At 36.4% G+C, this 18,215-nt stretch overlaps 1 protein-coding gene across 3 annotated transcripts in view; it reads right to left on the bottom strand.

Annotated features, from left to right (window-relative positions):
- Positions 1 to 17,404, bottom strand: part of LOC18440072 (uncharacterized) — a 28,551-nt gene extending 11,147 nt beyond the window's left edge. Inside the window, exons 1-6 of one of the 3 annotated variants that reach the window (XR_016058205.1) lie at positions 16,920 to 17,404; positions 14,311 to 14,411; positions 12,637 to 12,714; positions 12,356 to 12,427; positions 530 to 578; positions 290 to 387 (exon numbers count right to left, since the gene is read on the bottom strand). Coding sequence is in view for 2 of the 3 variants with exons in the window: in XM_011627240.3 (XP_011625542.1) it covers positions 290 to 387; positions 12,356 to 12,427; positions 12,637 to 12,714; positions 14,311 to 14,411; positions 16,920 to 17,030 (460 nt within the window). In the remaining variant the exon portion in view is untranslated. The remainder of the gene's footprint in view (positions 1 to 289; positions 388 to 529; positions 579 to 12,355; positions 12,428 to 12,636; positions 12,715 to 14,310; positions 14,412 to 16,919) is intronic. The other 2 variants (XM_011627240.3, XM_011627241.3) reach the window with 2 other exon arrangements.
- Positions 17,405 to 18,215: the final 811 nt, after the last annotated feature.

Here is an 18,215-nt window from a genome sequence, read left to right as displayed (position 1 = left end):
CCAACCAAAAATATTTGAAGAAGTGCAACTGTCATGTTGCAAAGAAAATAAGAATGGTAATCTCAGCAAAGGGTCTATTTTTGCAGCTTATGCCCATGAAGGTTTGCAAAACCACAACCAGTAGATTTATTATGGTAAATAAATTCCATTCTATGGTATGCATTCTACCTATGTTATCCTAGTATAACATCTAGCCAAAGCCAAAAAAACAGAAATGTAATAAAGTTGACTTATGATTAATAATGACTAACTTCAATATATACTTCAAAATGGAAACTAGGATACTCACTTGGTGAAATTTCTGTTCTTCTTAACAGTTGTTGTACTGCCTTTGGTGACTGATATTCATCATGCTGCCAAAGAATATCGCTGACAAGGATAGCCGGACTGCAATTCAGAAGTTTTCCATATTATTAACAACCAAGTTTACTGAAAAACAATTGAGAATGTAACAGTTTCCCAAAAACAACAAAAAAATTGATAATGTTGTTTAAACCTATATATCTAGAGAAAGCTTATGATAGAGTACCTCGATATTTGATTTGGTGGGAGTTGGAAAAGAAAAGGGTCTTCTAATACTGCATCGACTTGGTGAGCGCGTTAATTAGTTTGCGATCAACTAGTGGAGAGACAAGTGAGTTTTCAATGACAATAGATCTACATCAAGGTTCAGCATTGAGCCCATACCTCTGTCTTAGTTATGTACGACTTAACTAGGCACCTACAAGATGAGGTGCCATGGTGCATGTTTTTTGCGGATGACATAATTTTGATTAATGAAACCCAAAGCCACATCAACACAAAGTTAGAACTTTGGAGGGATGCTCTAGAATCTAAAAGTTATAAAATTAACCGGATTAAGACAATATACAAAATGCAAATTTAGTAATAATAGGAGTAGAGACAAGGAAGTAGTCAAGATTGACAGCTAAGAAATACCAAAAAGAATGCACTTTCAATATCTAGAGTTAACAATCCAGGAAAATGTTGAGATTTAGGAAGATGTCGCACATAGAAAGCTGGGTAGGCGAAGTGGAGATGTGCAACTGGAGATTTCTGTGATCGCAACATACCAATGAAGCTGAAGAGCAAGTTCAATAGGACAGCTATGAGACCAGCTTTTATGGGGCAGAATGTTGGGTGATCAAGAAACAACAAATCATAGGATGAGTGTAGTTGAGATGGATGAGTGACAAGACAAAAAGGGATAGAATTTGAAATGAATACATTTGATAGAACTTAGGTGTGGCTCCAATAGGCGATAAGATGAGAGAAAGTAGATTTAGGTGGGCTGGTCATATGCAACACCGGCCCAGTACAACACCTATTAGGAAGTGCAAGTTAGTTCATGAGGAAGGATCAAAAAAAGTAAAGGGTAGGCCCAAAAGGACGTGGTTGGAAGTTTTGATAAAAGACATGGGGACTTATGACCTCACTGAAGGTATGGCCTCACTAAAGGTATGGCCCTTGATAGAGGAGAATGTCAAATCATGATTCACGTAGCCGACCCCAAATAATTGGGAAAAGGCCTTGATGATGATGATGATGATGATATGGAATAGGTTAAAAAATGACCGAATTCTTGAGAATACATCAGCAAAACTATTGGGTTTTCAATTAGGAAAATGCAAGAAGTATCCATACCAACATATCAACTACCAAGTTACAAAACATCATGTAATGCCTATCTCAATTCTTGGTCAGTTCATTGCTTCTTTATAAGCTTTATCAAAAATAATGATTTTTAGCAATTTCTATAGCATCACCAATGTTTTGCCTATTTCTAAGAAACAGGTACAGCTAAGTCATTTCTTCAAGATTGAGGGTAGTTTTGACCTTTCAAATTTTTGAGGGTCTGCAAGCGAGGGAGCAGTCACTAGCATCGACAGGAATAATCAAGAGCCTCAGTTGTACTTTGACCACACTGGATAACATGGCTCACTCCCCAGCAAGTCAGAATTTCTTCTCCAATTTCATCACAACAAATGTATCTTTGCTTGTATGATTAACAAGAGACATGACAATTGGTTCTCTTTAAAAAAGATTTTGCTAATTTGGTTTGATTCACAAGAATAGATGTAGTTTAGTAACATTGACAAATCAAGAATATGCAGGTAAATCTTGAGAAATACATAATATATGATTCATTCAGAATAAATCTGTTAGATCAGAACGAATTCAGGATTATTCGAGTTAATATTTAGAAATTCAGATCACTTCAATTTTAATCTGGAATTAGATATCTAAATCATTTTCAGGTGCATTGGTTAATCACAAATAAGTATTGTAGTTTGATTGCTTTTTAAGCAATTGGTTCACCTAAAGAACACCTGAATCACGTTACTAGAGCATTATTCAAATGCCTCTTATACAACAACGTATATGATAAAAAAAAAGTCAAAAACCAAATAAGGAACTGCATTTTCTACAGATGATGCAAGCATATCGCAAAGTGATCCACAAATGTTAGAAAAGGATAGACACAAAATCCTAATAGAACACATTAATACTGCAGCACCACAAACAATTTTTAATCATGGTCTTCTTGTTGTCAGGCATGAAACACCCCAAATTAAACTCAAGCACAAAAAAACTTTGTACTCTAATTTCCAAGATAGAATGGTCATCGAACTCCTCCTCCCTTGTCCTAGATCCCAGTAGTCCGCAAACACAATACATTGCTTCATAATCAATTGATCCTGACTTGAAACCCTCAATTAAGATAATTTGTATCATTTCTAATTATCGTCTGACATCAAGCTTGTTTTATGTATCAATAAAGTTCTTTTTACTTCCGTATGTGTTTTATTTGGGTCCTCAAAGACAAATGTTAAGCGAGATTTATCATTACAGCCCAAGGTATACCTTAACCACTTGAGGTATGCCTAACCTGCAACCAACACTTCAACTTCTCCTTAACTGCGACCAAAACTCCATATCCCCCTTAGCCGAGGTGAAAACGAAATCCCTTGCAAAGGCAACATGCAGAGAAGATAATACTGCCGATCATGAGAACAGAGCTCTCACTTCTCCGTAAAAGCAAGATATGGGTTTGAAATGGAGCTTAATTCTCCACTTCTAGAAAATTCTAAAGTTCTAAAAGGGGCAAGAAACTTGAACTTTGTCAAAACTCAATCGACCCTTTGCTTCAACAAACGAATGCAAAAAAGTGGGTTTTTCATTTATCAGAAAGAGCAATCATTGATAACTTCCAAATCACATGGCGTCAGCAAAAACCTCAATCCATTACTCTGGTGGCATGGTCATGCCCTCAACCCCAGCATTTCAAGTTGAATATTGATGGTGCTTCTGTACAAAACCCAGGTTTGGCAGGTCGTGGTGGTGTTAGTAATGGTGCTTTTATAACTGCCTTTCCTAAGCTATTTGGATATACCCCTAACAATTATGAAGAGTTTCATGCCCTTGAGGAAGGTATTCGCCTAGCCATTCAGATGAATTGCTTTCCTCTACAAGTAGAAAGCGATTCATCTATACTTGTGAATGCCATTCATGATTGTTGTCGAGCCCCATGGAGATTACATACGATTGCAGCTAATTGTCGAAGTAAACTTTCAAATTATGTATGGTCAATTCCTATATCTTTCGTGAGGCCAATATGGTAGCCGATGCCCTTGCTAAGAAGGCTTCTTTTATTTTTGGAGCTACTATTTGGCATTTTCGACCGTTGGACTTTATTTCCCTTCCTTTACTTCATGATTTGGTGCAACTGCCCTATTATAGGGTTGTAAAATACGGAACTGTTTGTTTTTAAATTTTATTAATGGAAAACGGGTAGGGGGCCTTCTGCCCCACTGACTTACCCAAAAAAAAATGGACTTAAGAGGCACGAAATGCTCTCACAATCTTCAAGGAATTTACACTAGCAACTTGAAAAATCCAAATTGGGTCATGACGAGAATACCCCCAAGATACAACTAAACCTAGTGAAGCACAGTGAAATCTTCTTTGAGTTGCATGCTCAAGAGAGGTCACTGAAAAATCCAGTTTTTGCAATGATTTTCCTCCAATGACTTAGGCTATTATGTTGCACAGGTACAAATACATATTAGATCATGAGAAGAGGTTTTGGACTCTTTAAGCAATAAAAAATAGGATTGGACTTGCGCATGTGCATATGCATGTGCACGCGCGCACGCACGCATCAGCAAGCACACAAATACACACAAATATGCACAAGAAGATGAACATCACTGATTTAAAACAAAATAAAATAAAATGCTAGTGATCGAAACATGGGTGTACAGTTGCACAAAAGTTGCAAACTGTTTTCATCTAATAGTTGATTGAGGAGAGAAAATACTTAGGCTATATTATCCTCTACCTCTCCCTTGATTCCCTTTCAAGCAGTATTGTTAAAAGCATATTGGCCCAGCCCGCTCAAACCTAAAACAGGTGTATCAAGTCCAGTCTACCCCACTGGACTAGATGGTCCATGAACTAGTAATAGACCAATGAACCAGATAGGATTGGCTGGTCCATCAATCCACTACCAAACTGGCTAGTCCCAATGGGACCAAAAAAATATCGAAACACCTTTAATGGGTTTTCTTTTTATCCTTTTTAAGTAGTTCAGGGTGGGCATTTTGCTAAGTTTTCACATTAGGGATGGTTTTGGGGTTAAAAAAGAGGAGTTTTGGAGAGAACTATTTCGACAATTTTTGCACTATTCTCTAGTAGAAAACCACCATTCTAGGGGAAAAAGCAGGCTAGTTTTGAAGGGGATACCAGCTAACAATCCACCCCACTTTAAGCCCCAAGTTTTATCATACCCATTTTTGCAATGTTTGTTTCCTATTTGGACAAACCAGAAAAACAAAATCTCATTGTTTTTGTCAAGAATTAGTACTTTTATTTTTATTTCCTAAACAATGCAGTAAATTGTTTCTGGTAATCATGTTCAATGTCGTTTTTGCTCTAATAAGTTCAATGTAACCGAATTTTGCTAAGTTGGTAGCTTATATGCATTCTTTTTGCGGTTTTGTATTTTCATTTGCTTCGTCTGTTTATTTTTTATTATTTAAAACATCAATGGAACTAAGAAGAATATTTAAAGGCGTCATTTGTTCCATCATGGATGTTGGGCACTTTCAATTTTTATGTGAAAAAGTGAGTTTTATGCATTTTTTAGCTTCTTTAATGCTTAAGTGCAACTATGGAAAATGTTGAAGTATTGAAATACGTTTACAACTAAAATCATGTGCTTTTTTTGAAATTTCAGTTTTATGTATATTGATGACACAGTCATGATATTGCTATGGTTCTTTTACTCAAAAAAAAAAGATATTGCTATGGTTCTGATTATGTGAATCAATGATAATTTTTTGTTCAATAGTTTAACACTAAGAATCATTATTTAATATGCCCTCAATATTTTTATAGAAAAGTAAGGTGTTTCTTAAATGCTTTATTGATTTATTCAATGAGTCTTTGTTTGTGAGCCAGCTCTAGATGTAGGATTGTGAAATTGCAAATTCTTGTAAAGTGTGCTTGGTGATTTGGTATAGGATTTGTGGTTTGGTTATTTACTTCCAAATGGAATTTGATGTTAGAATTTTGTTGATGTTTGAGTTGGGGTAAAAAATGTCTTATAAGTGGGTCTAATAAAGAAAAAACAGACCATGGTGCAAAAGGGAGACAAGTGGGATAAATATTTACATTTATTGTGTAAAACAATAAGGGGAGGGGTAATACTTTGTGTCAAGGAGCATTTATCGCACAAGAGAAGTAATGTGGCCAAGTGCCCCAAGTTCCCTCTCGTGAAACACCCTAAGAAAGCATTGAACATCATGTAACTGAGAAGCAAAAGAGGCAAAAAATTGTCGACGAGATCGGGAAGGCTTATGCAACTGCATGGAGGAATATTTTGATATTGAGGGAGAGGACGATGCCCGGGAGCCCATTCGGACAACGAGGCTTGAAAAATGCCCACTGCAGTTTCTAGTGACACTGTGACTAGCAGGCCTAGGAGGCCAGGTCAAGGTTGGATAGGGGATCATTTCCCACCCAAGGAATGCTCGACTCCCAGCCAACCATCAAAAGTGTGTTGGCTTTGGAAGAAAGCAATAAAAAGGGCACATGTGTGGCCTAGTGGATGTATCATTGTGACATTCCTTTTAATGCCCTCAGCTCCTTTCTTCAGCCTGTGTTGGATGCAATGGCATCCATAGGCCACAGCTACATATGCTCCCTAGCATGCCTCTAGAAGCCAGTTATTAAGGCAGAATGTGGAAGAGCTTAGGCAGTACACAAGCAGATAGAAGGAGATTTAGGAGACAATATGGATGTTCCATCATGGTTGATGGGTAGAAAGAAAATAGAGAAAGGCAATTGATTAATTTTATGGTGTACTATCACAAGGGGACAGTTTTCTTAAGGTCTATGGATACCTCCGAGATAATTACGCTTAGGGAAGCCTTATTTGAGTTGTGTAAGGAGGTGGGGCCACAAAATGTTTGTCTTATTTATTACAGAAAATACAATCAACCTCCCCCTTGAGGGGGCACTTACTGCAAAATCCCACAATCATTTAGACATCTTATATAGCCCATTGTATAGATTTAATGGTATAGGATGTATAGAAAATGCCAAAGGATATAGATGTGCTACTAACTACTACACACTAAAAATATTTTGCAGCAAAATGATGGCCTAAGAGCCATGGTTACATTGGCTGCCTGGCGAGATTCTGTATGGGGCTAAGAAGACCAGTGGGAAAGACATCAAGGATTTGATTTTTAGCATTTAGTTCTGGACCAATGTGAGCAATATAATTTGAGTTATAGAACCCTCAGTGAAGGTTTTGAGGATTGAAGATAGTAATTCAAGGCCTGCTATAGGGTACATCAGTGAGAAAATGGATAAGGCCAAAGAGGCTATGGCAAAAACGTTTCAACAAAGGAAGACCAGTGTGAGAAGTATTTGGACATTATAGATGACAGATGGGATAGGCAGCTGCATCACCCTAAAAATGCAGTTGCTTATTATCTCAACCACCAATTCTTCTACAAGAAGGCGACAAAATCAACTCATCCGAAGATTTTGGGGGCTTGCGTACCACAATGGAGAATTTACCCCCTAATATGCATATGCAGTGACTATCAGAAAGGAGGTATGCACATATTAGAATGCATTAGGAGGATTAGGGAGACCAATGGCAATCCCCTTGCATGATGAAATCCTCCCAAGTAATTCATTTTATTAATTTATTTTTTATTAACTCATTATATTTTTTTTCTGATTACCTTTAATTCTCTAATCTATATTATTCAACTTCCATTTCCAGCGGTTTGGTGGGGACATTCACAACCTTCAGAAATTCATAATATGTATTCTCAGCCACACTTGTAGTGCAAGTGGCTACTAGAAGAATTTGAACAATTTCCAGTGCATTCACATAGACAAGCGAAATAAGTAGGAACACAAAACACTAAATGACTTGGTCTTTGTGCAATACACCTGAACTTGAGGGAGAGGTAATAGGCTCTTGTCTTATTTTTCCAATAAGGTCCTTGTATTTTATGTTTAAAATATACAATTTGAAATGTTATAAAATGTAGGACCATGAAAAAAACAATGCACTTGGGGACCCAATTGACTTAGAGAAAATCGATATTGTGGAAGAATGGGTCGTCGAGAAAGAGAGAGGGCAGCTCTTGAAGGTTATGAAGACCAACTAGAGTATCAGATGTGGATGGAACCGCTACAAGGAGGTAAATTTGAGTTTGATATTTTGATGTTTTAACTTTATGCACTTTAAGGATGCAAGCATGTATCGTACTACTTATGTAAGTTTTATCATGGGTGATGTAGATGATGATGGTGAAGAGGTTGATACAAAGGAACCTAATGATAAGCAAGGAGATAAAAATGTTGTTGATGAAGAAGACTATTGTTACATTTGATTTCAGTATGTCACTTAGTAAGTGTAACAAACTTTCAAGGACTATGGTATGTTGATTGTGGAGCTGTGGACCTGTGGATCTATACTTTTTAAAAACCACCATACCCATGTCATGACTATGGTTGGGTACTGACTTTCATATGATATTATGAGCTTTCCATTTTGTGCCCTAGACCATTTTTGACGTGTATCATTGTACTTATTGCTTCATGGTTTATTTTTGTTTCTGATAATTCTTTGAATATCTGCTTTTCTAATTTTTTCTTATTTTCCATAATTTTCTCTATCAAATTACATTTTGTCCTTATTTTTCCTTATTTGACCAGTCTAACAAGTGAACTCGTCCAGACTGGCCAGTTGAAAACAATCTAAGGCAAATTAAAGAAGAGAAAAGAAGTGAGATGTGAAAGTGTAGTACTAGAGAGAGAGAGAAGAAAGAAGAAAGAGAAGAGAGAGAAATATGAGAGGGAAGAGAATAGAGAGAGAAAGGAGAGTAGTGTGTAGGCCAAGAAAGACTAGCACACACCTCTTATTCATATCAATATGTTTACCTAATTATTCCCTCAAAAAAAAAAATATGTTTACGTAATTACAGTACTTCCTTTTTTAATGAGAAAGGACATAATAAGTCCTAAACAAAATAAAAGACATTTATACCCATAAAAAACAACAATACTTAACTATTTCTAACAGTCCCCTTCAAGCTGGTGCATAGCATCAATTATGCCCAGCTTGCTTGTGATATCTTGTAGTCTATCCTATCTAACAGTTGTAGTGAAGATATCTGCAAGTCAATCTTTAGACATCCCATGAGGAGTATGAATGATTTTGGCAACAACTTTCTCTTTAACAAAGTGACAATCTACTTCAATGTGTTTAGCCCTTTATGATATACCGGATTCTCGAAGATATAAGATGGTAGCTTTATGGTCACCGTACAAACTCATGGGAAGCCTAGCTTTAACCCCCAAATCAAAGAGAACACTTTTGATCCACATTACTTTACATGTACCATGCCATAGCCCTGTATTCTGCTTAAGCACTTGATCTTGCGACCACATTTTATTTCCTGGTTTCCAAGAAACCAAATTTCCTAGAAAGGTACAACAACCAGCTGTGGGTCTCCTATCAATTTGGCGTCCAGCCTAATCAGCATCAGAGTAAATAGCAACATCAGAATGCCCTTGATTAGAGAAAATATCCCTACCCTTAGAGCAGACTTTAGATATCTTCAAGTAACTGTCTCATTTCTCCATGAAGTTTATATTTGACTTCAATAGGAGCATCAGCTGGTCTAGATCCCAACATCCTAATTTATTATAATAGTGCAGCACATATTTTCTTTGGGAGCTGGCTACCCTTTCTTCGATCATGCCACTTTATATCCCCATAAATACTTAAGGGGCACCTAAATCTTTGATATGGAATATGATGCTTAGATATGATGTAAGATCTTCAATGTCGTTCACATTGTCCCCTATCATAACAGTATCACCAATCCACTATAAGAGTTGGAATCCCAACACTATTCTTCTTCACAAAGATCGTATGATCAGCCTGACTTCTTTTTAAACCCAAATTTCACAATACCTCACTCAATTTTTCAAACCACGCTCTAAGAGACTGTTTAAGTCCATATATCATCTTCTTTATCTTGCACACCTTTCCTGGGTCCCCCTTAATCTAAAACCCTGAAGGCATGACCATATAGATTTTTTCTTGGATATCTCGATGCACTAATAATGCATTCTTTACATTTAGGGGTGGAGAGACCAATATTTATTAGCTGCTGAAGAAAGAATGATCCTCACAATGTTCAACTTGACCACAAGAGCAAAAGTGTCCCACTAGTCTATGCCAGGAGTCCGAGTGAAGCCTTTTACAACCAATCTAACCTTATACCTTTCAACAGTGCCAACAGCTTTGTACTTCACAATGTATACCCATTGACATCCTATGACCTTCTTCCCTTTGAAAAGATTGGTGATTTCCCATGTATTATTTTGCTCAAGCGTTAACATCTCAACACCCATAGCAGCCTTCCATTGAGGTTGTAAAAGAGCCTCTACAACACAGAAAAAGTATTTCAACAGAAGACAAAGCTAATGAAGGAATGATAAGAAGACAACATTGGATTATAAGATGAAAAGTTCCCCATAGGATGTTGAGTGCAAGAAAGCTTAACCTTGCGTACAAGTCCAAATTAGGACACTCCGAGAAGGTGGAAGATTTATCAGAGTCGGGAATAATTCATGATTCTGCATTACCATTCGGGGTATAATTGTTTAAGACACTTCAGATTGTAACACCGACCTCTAAAAAGAGAAAAAACAATAAAAAACTTCAGGTTGCAACATCTTCTTTCCCCTAGTATACATCTTCAACTCCTTGTAAGGGTGTACACCATTCTCTTTAGATGAAAGTGGTGTGGGTATAGGAAGGAGAACCACTGATATGCTCTCTTCACTAAAATGTATCTTATCCTCCCCCTGACAAGAGTACTCATGATAGATAAGAAGCAGGGAACAGATTCAAAGAAACTAACATCCATAGAGACATAGCAGACCATGATTACGAGGAACTAGAGCGACGGGAGGTCCAGGATCTGAAGCAGGTATGTGAGAGTGAAGGAGGCTCGAAGATCCGTAGTTGAGGGAACAAGTTCCTTACATCATGAAGTAAAGGGATCAAGATCCCTAGGATTAAGGGAACACGTTCCATAACTGCCTAAGAGCAAATCTTAAACTGAATGAGGTCATTGTTCATCGAGCCTAGGATTGAGGCTCCCAAAGATCAATTATTTGCAGTATTCTAGTTTAAAAGTTAATTCCACAATTCAATTATTTAAGCAAGTTTCACTCCAACAATTGCTCATATGGGTCCATTACAAAAATTGGGCATCTACCTATATTGGTCTGCCTATGTATGCAGACAAACCCATTTTTGGCATAGACATCATGAGAATAAAAGATCTCCATGAGCTAAAGATACAAGAAAAAAGGCATAGACTGATGACACTAGAAACAAGGTAAATAATTGAATTTACCGCATTATTTTGTACTATATTTCATTGTACTTTTTCTTCTTTGAAAGAAGCTGATGGTTATTTTATAAAAACAAAGAATGCACAACAATAGTAAAAGATGTCAATATGGTATCTCGATACACCTAAGGATTCATCGTCAACATTATCTAAGCCTTATCCCAACTCTTTGGGGTCAGTCACACGAATCTTGTACTACCATTACGCTCTATCAAGGGACATACCCTCAATCAAACCACAAGTCACCACATCTCTTCTACTTCCATCCATTTTTTTTGGGCTTTCCTTCCATTTGAACAAAATCGCCTCTTCTAACCGGTGTTGTATTAGGTCCACGCTTTTCATGGCCAACCCACCTCAGTTTACTTTCCCTCATCTTATCACCTATTGGAGCCACCACTTAGTTGCCTCAAATGTATTCATTTTGAATTCTATTATTTCTTGTCTTGCCACTCATCCATCTCAACATGCTCGTCTCAGCAACAATTATCCTACAGATATGTTATTTCTTGACTGCCCAACATTCTACCTCATAAAGCATGGCTGGTTTTACAGTTGTCCTATAGAACTTCAACCACTTTGTTAGCACGACAGGTAGAATTTAATTAGTTGATTTTATGTGGGAATAGCACTAACTCCTTCCTAGGCAGAATATAGTAGAATATTTATAGTACATGATATCAACAAAATAACAGTATTCTTCTACTTTTATCTCTTTTTAGTTACTTGTAATCATCTCCACAGCACTATGATGACACATCAATATTTTGAATTGATATTTAAATAGTTCATTTTATTCTTTTGCTTTTCCTTTTTTATGTTACCTCCTGTTATAAATACTTGTCATTACTCGAAAACAAAAAATTTACTCCTCACAACTAAATCATATTTACAAATCTGCTTGTTTAGCCTAAATTACTTCTATGATTTGCTTTTGCTTCTGGATTAAGTCCACAAGTCAGAGTTCTTTTGCAAACACTACTAGTCAAGAAAAACAATTACTTTCAATTGTTCTCTGATGAACTAACGAATCAAAATACAATTCATAACATATTGAGGCAACAAAAGGATGAGTCAATGCCATATAGAAGGAAGTCAGATATGATACAGTAAGGTATCAACATAGTGTCACCTCAATATCTAGATTTGAGGACATGAAAACCATTACCCTAAGCATGACATACCCAAATTGAAAGGAAAGTAAGAAACATCATCATTTATATCAAAGATAATGGCTGGAAGCACTTACTAAAACAAATGATTATGACATAAAACTGTTAACCATCTCAATAGTTTTCAATTGGGGAAAAGCAAAAAATTCAGAAGTAATTGGCAAAAAAAGGTTCTCCTATAAAACAATAAGGCATTTCCAGGTTAGTTTCACCACATACATCAACGAATTCTCACAACGCTCCAGAATTAAATGGCGATCTTCTCCTTCACCAACAGATTCATGTGCTAACCTGGAAAAATAAAATTATCATAAGTATGCTATGCAGAAACAACTCATGCATTAAATAAAGGCAGGTACCGAATGGTTATTCTTTTAATCTTGAATTCGGAAAGAATTGAATCTCTACAAGAAACTAAAATTGCAGCCAAAAGATATTATACTCATGTACTGCACATACAATATACACATTTGATCACAAAAAGAGAGGAAAATGAATACCCGAAAATCTCTGCAAGACGATGTAGAAGCATGCGGTGGTAAGGATTCATTGGTACAAGCTCCAAGACAGCCTCGAAGCTGAGATCCAACAGAGCCCATTCATTTTATGGGCGCAAAGTCAATTTAGTGACACTACACCACACTAAATGGTTCATATCCCAGAAGACCTTTAGACAATGCTGCAACTAGCAGTCCATCGAACACTAAACATTTTCCAAAACTGAGCTTATAAACATGGACTGACAAATGATAGAATTGTGCTGCTAATGCTTGAGCAATTAAAAAAGGAATAAGGAACTCCAAATCTAGGTAATAATGTGAAAGGGAAATTGTTCACAGTTCTAGATGTAATTCTTACTATCATTCTATAAAAGCTAAAGACAAAACACCATCCCCACAACCCATTCCCCCCCCCCCCCCCCAACCAAAAAAAAAAACAAAAAAAACCAAAAACAAAAACCAGGAGAAAACTCCTTTATTCCATGGATTGAGGAGAAACTTGCTATGTTTTTATTTTGGATAAGCAAAACTTCTATAAATTGTGAAAGCAAGTATGAAGTGCTCAGCATGGCGCATACAAACAAAGAAGTAATCAGCAAAAAGAAGAATGAGACCTCCCTCCCTCCCACTAGTGACCCAGTTGGGCCAACTAGGGCAATGGAATAAATATATAAATAACTTATACGCCTTATATAGCACTAATGAAACAAAAACATTTGATGTAACTTGGACCAACCAGAATTGTTCTAGATTGCGTTGTCCCAACCAAGCTTGAAAGACCCAATCAAATCTATGGACTAGACTTTCATCCATGTTTCCCCTTGTTTTACCCACACATATCTATGTTTCTCCTGATTTTCCCAAATTGCTCATGCAATTCAACAAAATTTCTTGTCTCCTTCATATGATTTCCTAGGCATCATCATCATCATCATCTGAGCCTCATCCCAACAATTACGGTAGGCTACACAAATCATGTTCCACCATTTGATTTCCTCGGCATACTTACAAAAAATACTTGCCATGTGTTTGATCACTATGCTTCATCTGGTGACTTTTTTGTATGGCAAGTTGGGTGCATCCAGAATGACATAACCAATGTATTTATGAATATGTAGATTAAGAACTCCAAACCAGAGTTTATTTGAGGGGCGAGTGAGGACATTAAAAGAGTGGCTAAGGAGCCATGTGTATATCTACCGCATCAACCATCTCCACTGGTCATTCATCCAAAGGTTTCAGAAGCTCATAGAGACTTGGGTAAAGGCAAATATAGGTGCTTTGGATGTTCCCGAGCTGCAGAATTTAATAGAACCTAATCTGTGTAACAATGTGATTTTCTCTTCTTTTTTTTTCTTCATAGGACTTTCTGAAATAATATTCTTTACCACTTACCATATGACCTTTACATCCAAAAAGGCACTACAGTTAACAAATTAAGAGAAACCCATGTTGTTCCATTTCAGGATAACGACCTTGCTGACTAAGCATTCAATACCATTAAATATATTCAGATGACTATCCTTCTATGCACATGTCAACCTTAAGAAAAGTGGCTCATAGGTTCTAGAAATAATATGCATTTACAACATGGAACTCCAATTTTCAACAGGAAATATTTTGCAATAGAGATCTGGTCCCCTCGACTCATATAAAGATAAATAGTGCTCTTACCATGTATTTCGTTGAAGGAATTCGACTAGGATATCTTCCATTGAAAGAATAAGATGCTTACAAGGTAAGTTATCTTTAATAAGAAAAGCCAATTCTTCCACCTGTAATTGGGAAGATACGGATATAAATATATGGATGGCTACAGCAGAGAGAGTTGAACTCAATAAAAAGACAAAAACCACAAAAACCAGGCACCACTTTCGGATGTACTTAGATGAGGTCAAATGCCAGTCGGCTTAGTCAAGGAATTCCAAATAACCAGATCATTCCAAATCAAAACACATGAAACACAAATTGCAAAGCAGATGAAATACACAATAATATTGTATCCAATTTGTAACACAAAATATTGACAAGAGTTCCAAAATAAGTTAGAAATGTGATGTAAAATATAAGAGAAACAGTACCCCATGGTGAGCAAAAGAAGCTCCAATCGCTATCTTTCTTTTTGGAAAAGCCTTCGCGATGAACGCTCATGCACTACACTATAAAGTAGAAGGCTACTTCCTAAGTAAAGGCAAACAGCTCATGCTACCCGTACTTTATCTAAAGGGCGAACAGCTCATGCTTCTTTTCCTTGATTTACCAAAATAATTGACTTATCTTATTATAATTGACTTATCTTATTTTTAATCAATGACTTCCTAGATAGCTATAATGACCTTCACGAATTGGTGGGAGGCTGTAAAATGGAACATAAGTAGAATTTAGTCAGGTTTTTCTTATAATATACAATTTGGTCATTGGAGTAAATTTGCATGTCTATGGTCCAGGGCAGCTTAGGGTTAAGGACTTTAAGGACGATGAGCAAATTCCTAAATGTTAAGGGGTAGCAATGATTTTGAAGACAAGTTTTTGCAGTCTACTAGCCCAACCTCTGGCCAAGAGCCATTGGTCAAGAACATGGAAAAGATGGGGATAGACCGATTTGGTGCATACGCATTAGAAGTACTTTAGGATTAGGAAACATAGACAGGGGAGTTGGCAGATTTATAGGTATGCCTTGAAAGAGGTGTGCCTTATAGACAGTTTTGGACAAAAGATAGCAGGAGTGGGCAAGTGTGCAACATTTCTCATTCAGATTGTCCATCTGAAATCTCTAAAGATTGATTTGAAAACCCAAACCTCTGCTGTCTCATGCTTAATCTTTTCTTGGGTGGCCACTCTCGATTTGATCACTATGATAAATAACCTAAAAAACGTGAAATTCAAACCCAGCATTTACTTCGTGTATAAGAACAAAGGAGAATGACAGATGATAACAAGTGTGGGCTCCTTGGATTTTCCTTATACGAGCAAGGTTGGCAATGTTTCTTGAACCTATTTGTTAACTTTTATTTTGGCTAGGTCTGTTTTAGCAGTTTTGTGTGATGCTAGAATTGTTGAGGCCCTTTTGCACAACTGCTGGCATGATGCACCACTTCCTGAAAGAGGTTGATTACATTGGAAATGCTATAGAAGGAAATAGTCAATTTTCTCTTAAAAAAAAGGGAGAAGGAAATAATAAAATTCGTAATGAAGTACAGATAATTGGGGTGTTTTTGAGAGAGAGGAAAACCTGGTTTAATAATCTCACAGGCTTTGCTAAAAAAACAAATTTGATGGATTCAAAGAAACCAACCTCATTCAATAGTAGCACAATACACCCGTGTAGCAAAATTCCTTCATCTAGAGCATGGCCATTTGCCAAAACAATCTTTAGAGACCAACATTTATGGTATGCGGTAACATTTCTCAGAAACCTATGACTGACAAAGAGATTGTAAGGTAGTGTTTATGGTATGCGGCAACATTTCTCAGAAACCTATGACTGACAAAGAGATTGTAAGGTAGTCTGGAAATCAAAACTCTGCTGAGCCATGTATTAGTAGCCCCTTGACTGGTCTAGGGTACTTTTCAAACCTTTTCCCTGACCATTTATTGGTGGAGCGAGAATCTCACTATGCTCATGGAAAAATTCTCATGTAAACAAAGAGAATATGTGTTGTTTTCTCCCTATGTAACGAAGAGAAGTTCATCGGAAGGTAGAGCCCCTCGAACAAACAAGAGGTAAGAGAGAGTAACTATCCACTGGGGGTAATGAATAGATCCCATTAGATAGGTTTCTTATACATGTCTCATTGGTCGCATTGCTCATTGAAATAGATAATCACCTGGCCTGAGAACTACTTATAACTGTCATCTATTAAAGGGAAAAACGAGAGACAGAGAGAGAAAATTTTACATTCCAATTTCTGATGTACCTGGATTCAACATATACAGTTTTCTAGTTCACAATGTTTCCTGTGATGAAGTACAAAGAATACATGCAAGAAGAAACTATAAGAGATATTGCTAGAAAATATGTGAAAAGGACTCTCATGTCGCCTTTCCCAGGTTATTCATATGGCAAACACGTCAAAATTTCTAGGTCAAAATTAAATCATGCACAGGAGAAGCAATTCCATTTAGTTCACTCGCGATTCTTAACCATTATTTTGCCTATCAACTTTTTTTTGTTTTTGTGCTTGTTTCAAATATTACGAAGAAACTCGCAAAAGAACAATAGAAAGCACATGCGTAAAGAAAAACATGAATCCTGAAGGGAACAACAAAGAGAAAAGAAATACCATAGCAAATTGATCCATGGCAATGATTTGGAGGTCAAGGGTTGCAGTTGAAATTTGAGATAGGGAACCGTGGATAATATTCAGCACTCGCTTCAGAACTCCATCGTTCATGAAACCCTAGAATCACCATCACGTCTCTCTCCCTCTCTCTCTCCTGTTTACTCGGATCGGGAAATTTTAGTCGCAAAGGCAAAGACTCGACGATCACAGAATTTTTATCCCTCTTTTCTTCTGGAAATTTTGTTAATGTCTGTATTTTTTGTGTTTACATTGGAAAACTACAAAATTTGCACCCGGTTTCTACGCCGGCTTGTATGTAGATAATGGAGATCATGAATATGAAAAATTAAATAAACTTTAAGGACATGGAAATCAACTATATAAAAAAATAAATAAATCTTTAAAATTAAATATAATAATTCTAGTGAAAAAACATTGTTAGTTTTCACTATTTTAAGATGGAACACCTACTTGCATCTACCTTTAAAAAGGATGCTTTACCCTTTTTGAACTAAATATATAGAAATGTGATCCCACATGAAATAATTTTCTTTTTATTCTTTATATTCCTCTTTAATATTTTATATTGGGAAAATTATATACATATTTGTTATAGTTTACGTTATTATGGATATACCGAATTGTTTCCGTTATTACCACCGTGTCCATTTTTTTCATGCCAAAACGAAAAATTTTAAAAAAGATGACTTTATCCTTTTTCGGTTGTTGAATAACCAAATTCAATGCATTTTTGGTTGTTCAACAACCGAAAACGGGATTAGCTCGTTTAAATTTTCCTTTATGGTTTCGGTTGTTGAACAACCGAAATTATCCAATTTTCGATTGCTGGGCAGGGCTCGTTTTAAAATCCTGGATCTGTTTCTTGGGCTTCACCGGTCTAGTTATCTTCTCATTCCCCCCTTTTCTCACTCTCTTTAACCTTTCTCACAATCAAAATGGTTATTTAGATATGGATACAAGTATTTTAACAGATCATAAACTGCATTTGACGGATTTCAAATCTGTAGTGAAGGTATGTATAATCTGATTTGTCGTTCGATATTTAGAAGTTAACATTGTATAAGATTATGATTTAGGGTTTCACACTTGATTAAAAGCGGTCGATTTAGGATTTATTTGATGGATTTTACAGATCCATAAATGATAATTTGTTTGAGTGATAGTTAGGTTTTTTAAGCAGTGTAATTTTTTGGGGTTTTTAATAACTATAAATTTGGGGTTATTTTTAGATCTTGAATGATATACATGAGTTATTGAGTTATGTTTGTTTCTTAT

This window comes from Amborella trichopoda, chromosome 6 (genome assembly GCF_054954075.1).
Source record: "Amborella trichopoda isolate Santa Cruz 75 chromosome 6, AtrichopodaSantaCruz75HAP2 v2.0, whole genome shotgun sequence".
In the NCBI taxonomy this organism is placed as follows: domain Eukaryota; kingdom Viridiplantae; phylum Streptophyta; class Magnoliopsida; order Amborellales; family Amborellaceae; genus Amborella; species Amborella trichopoda.
This window is presented reverse-complemented; position numbering and strand designations above follow the sequence as displayed.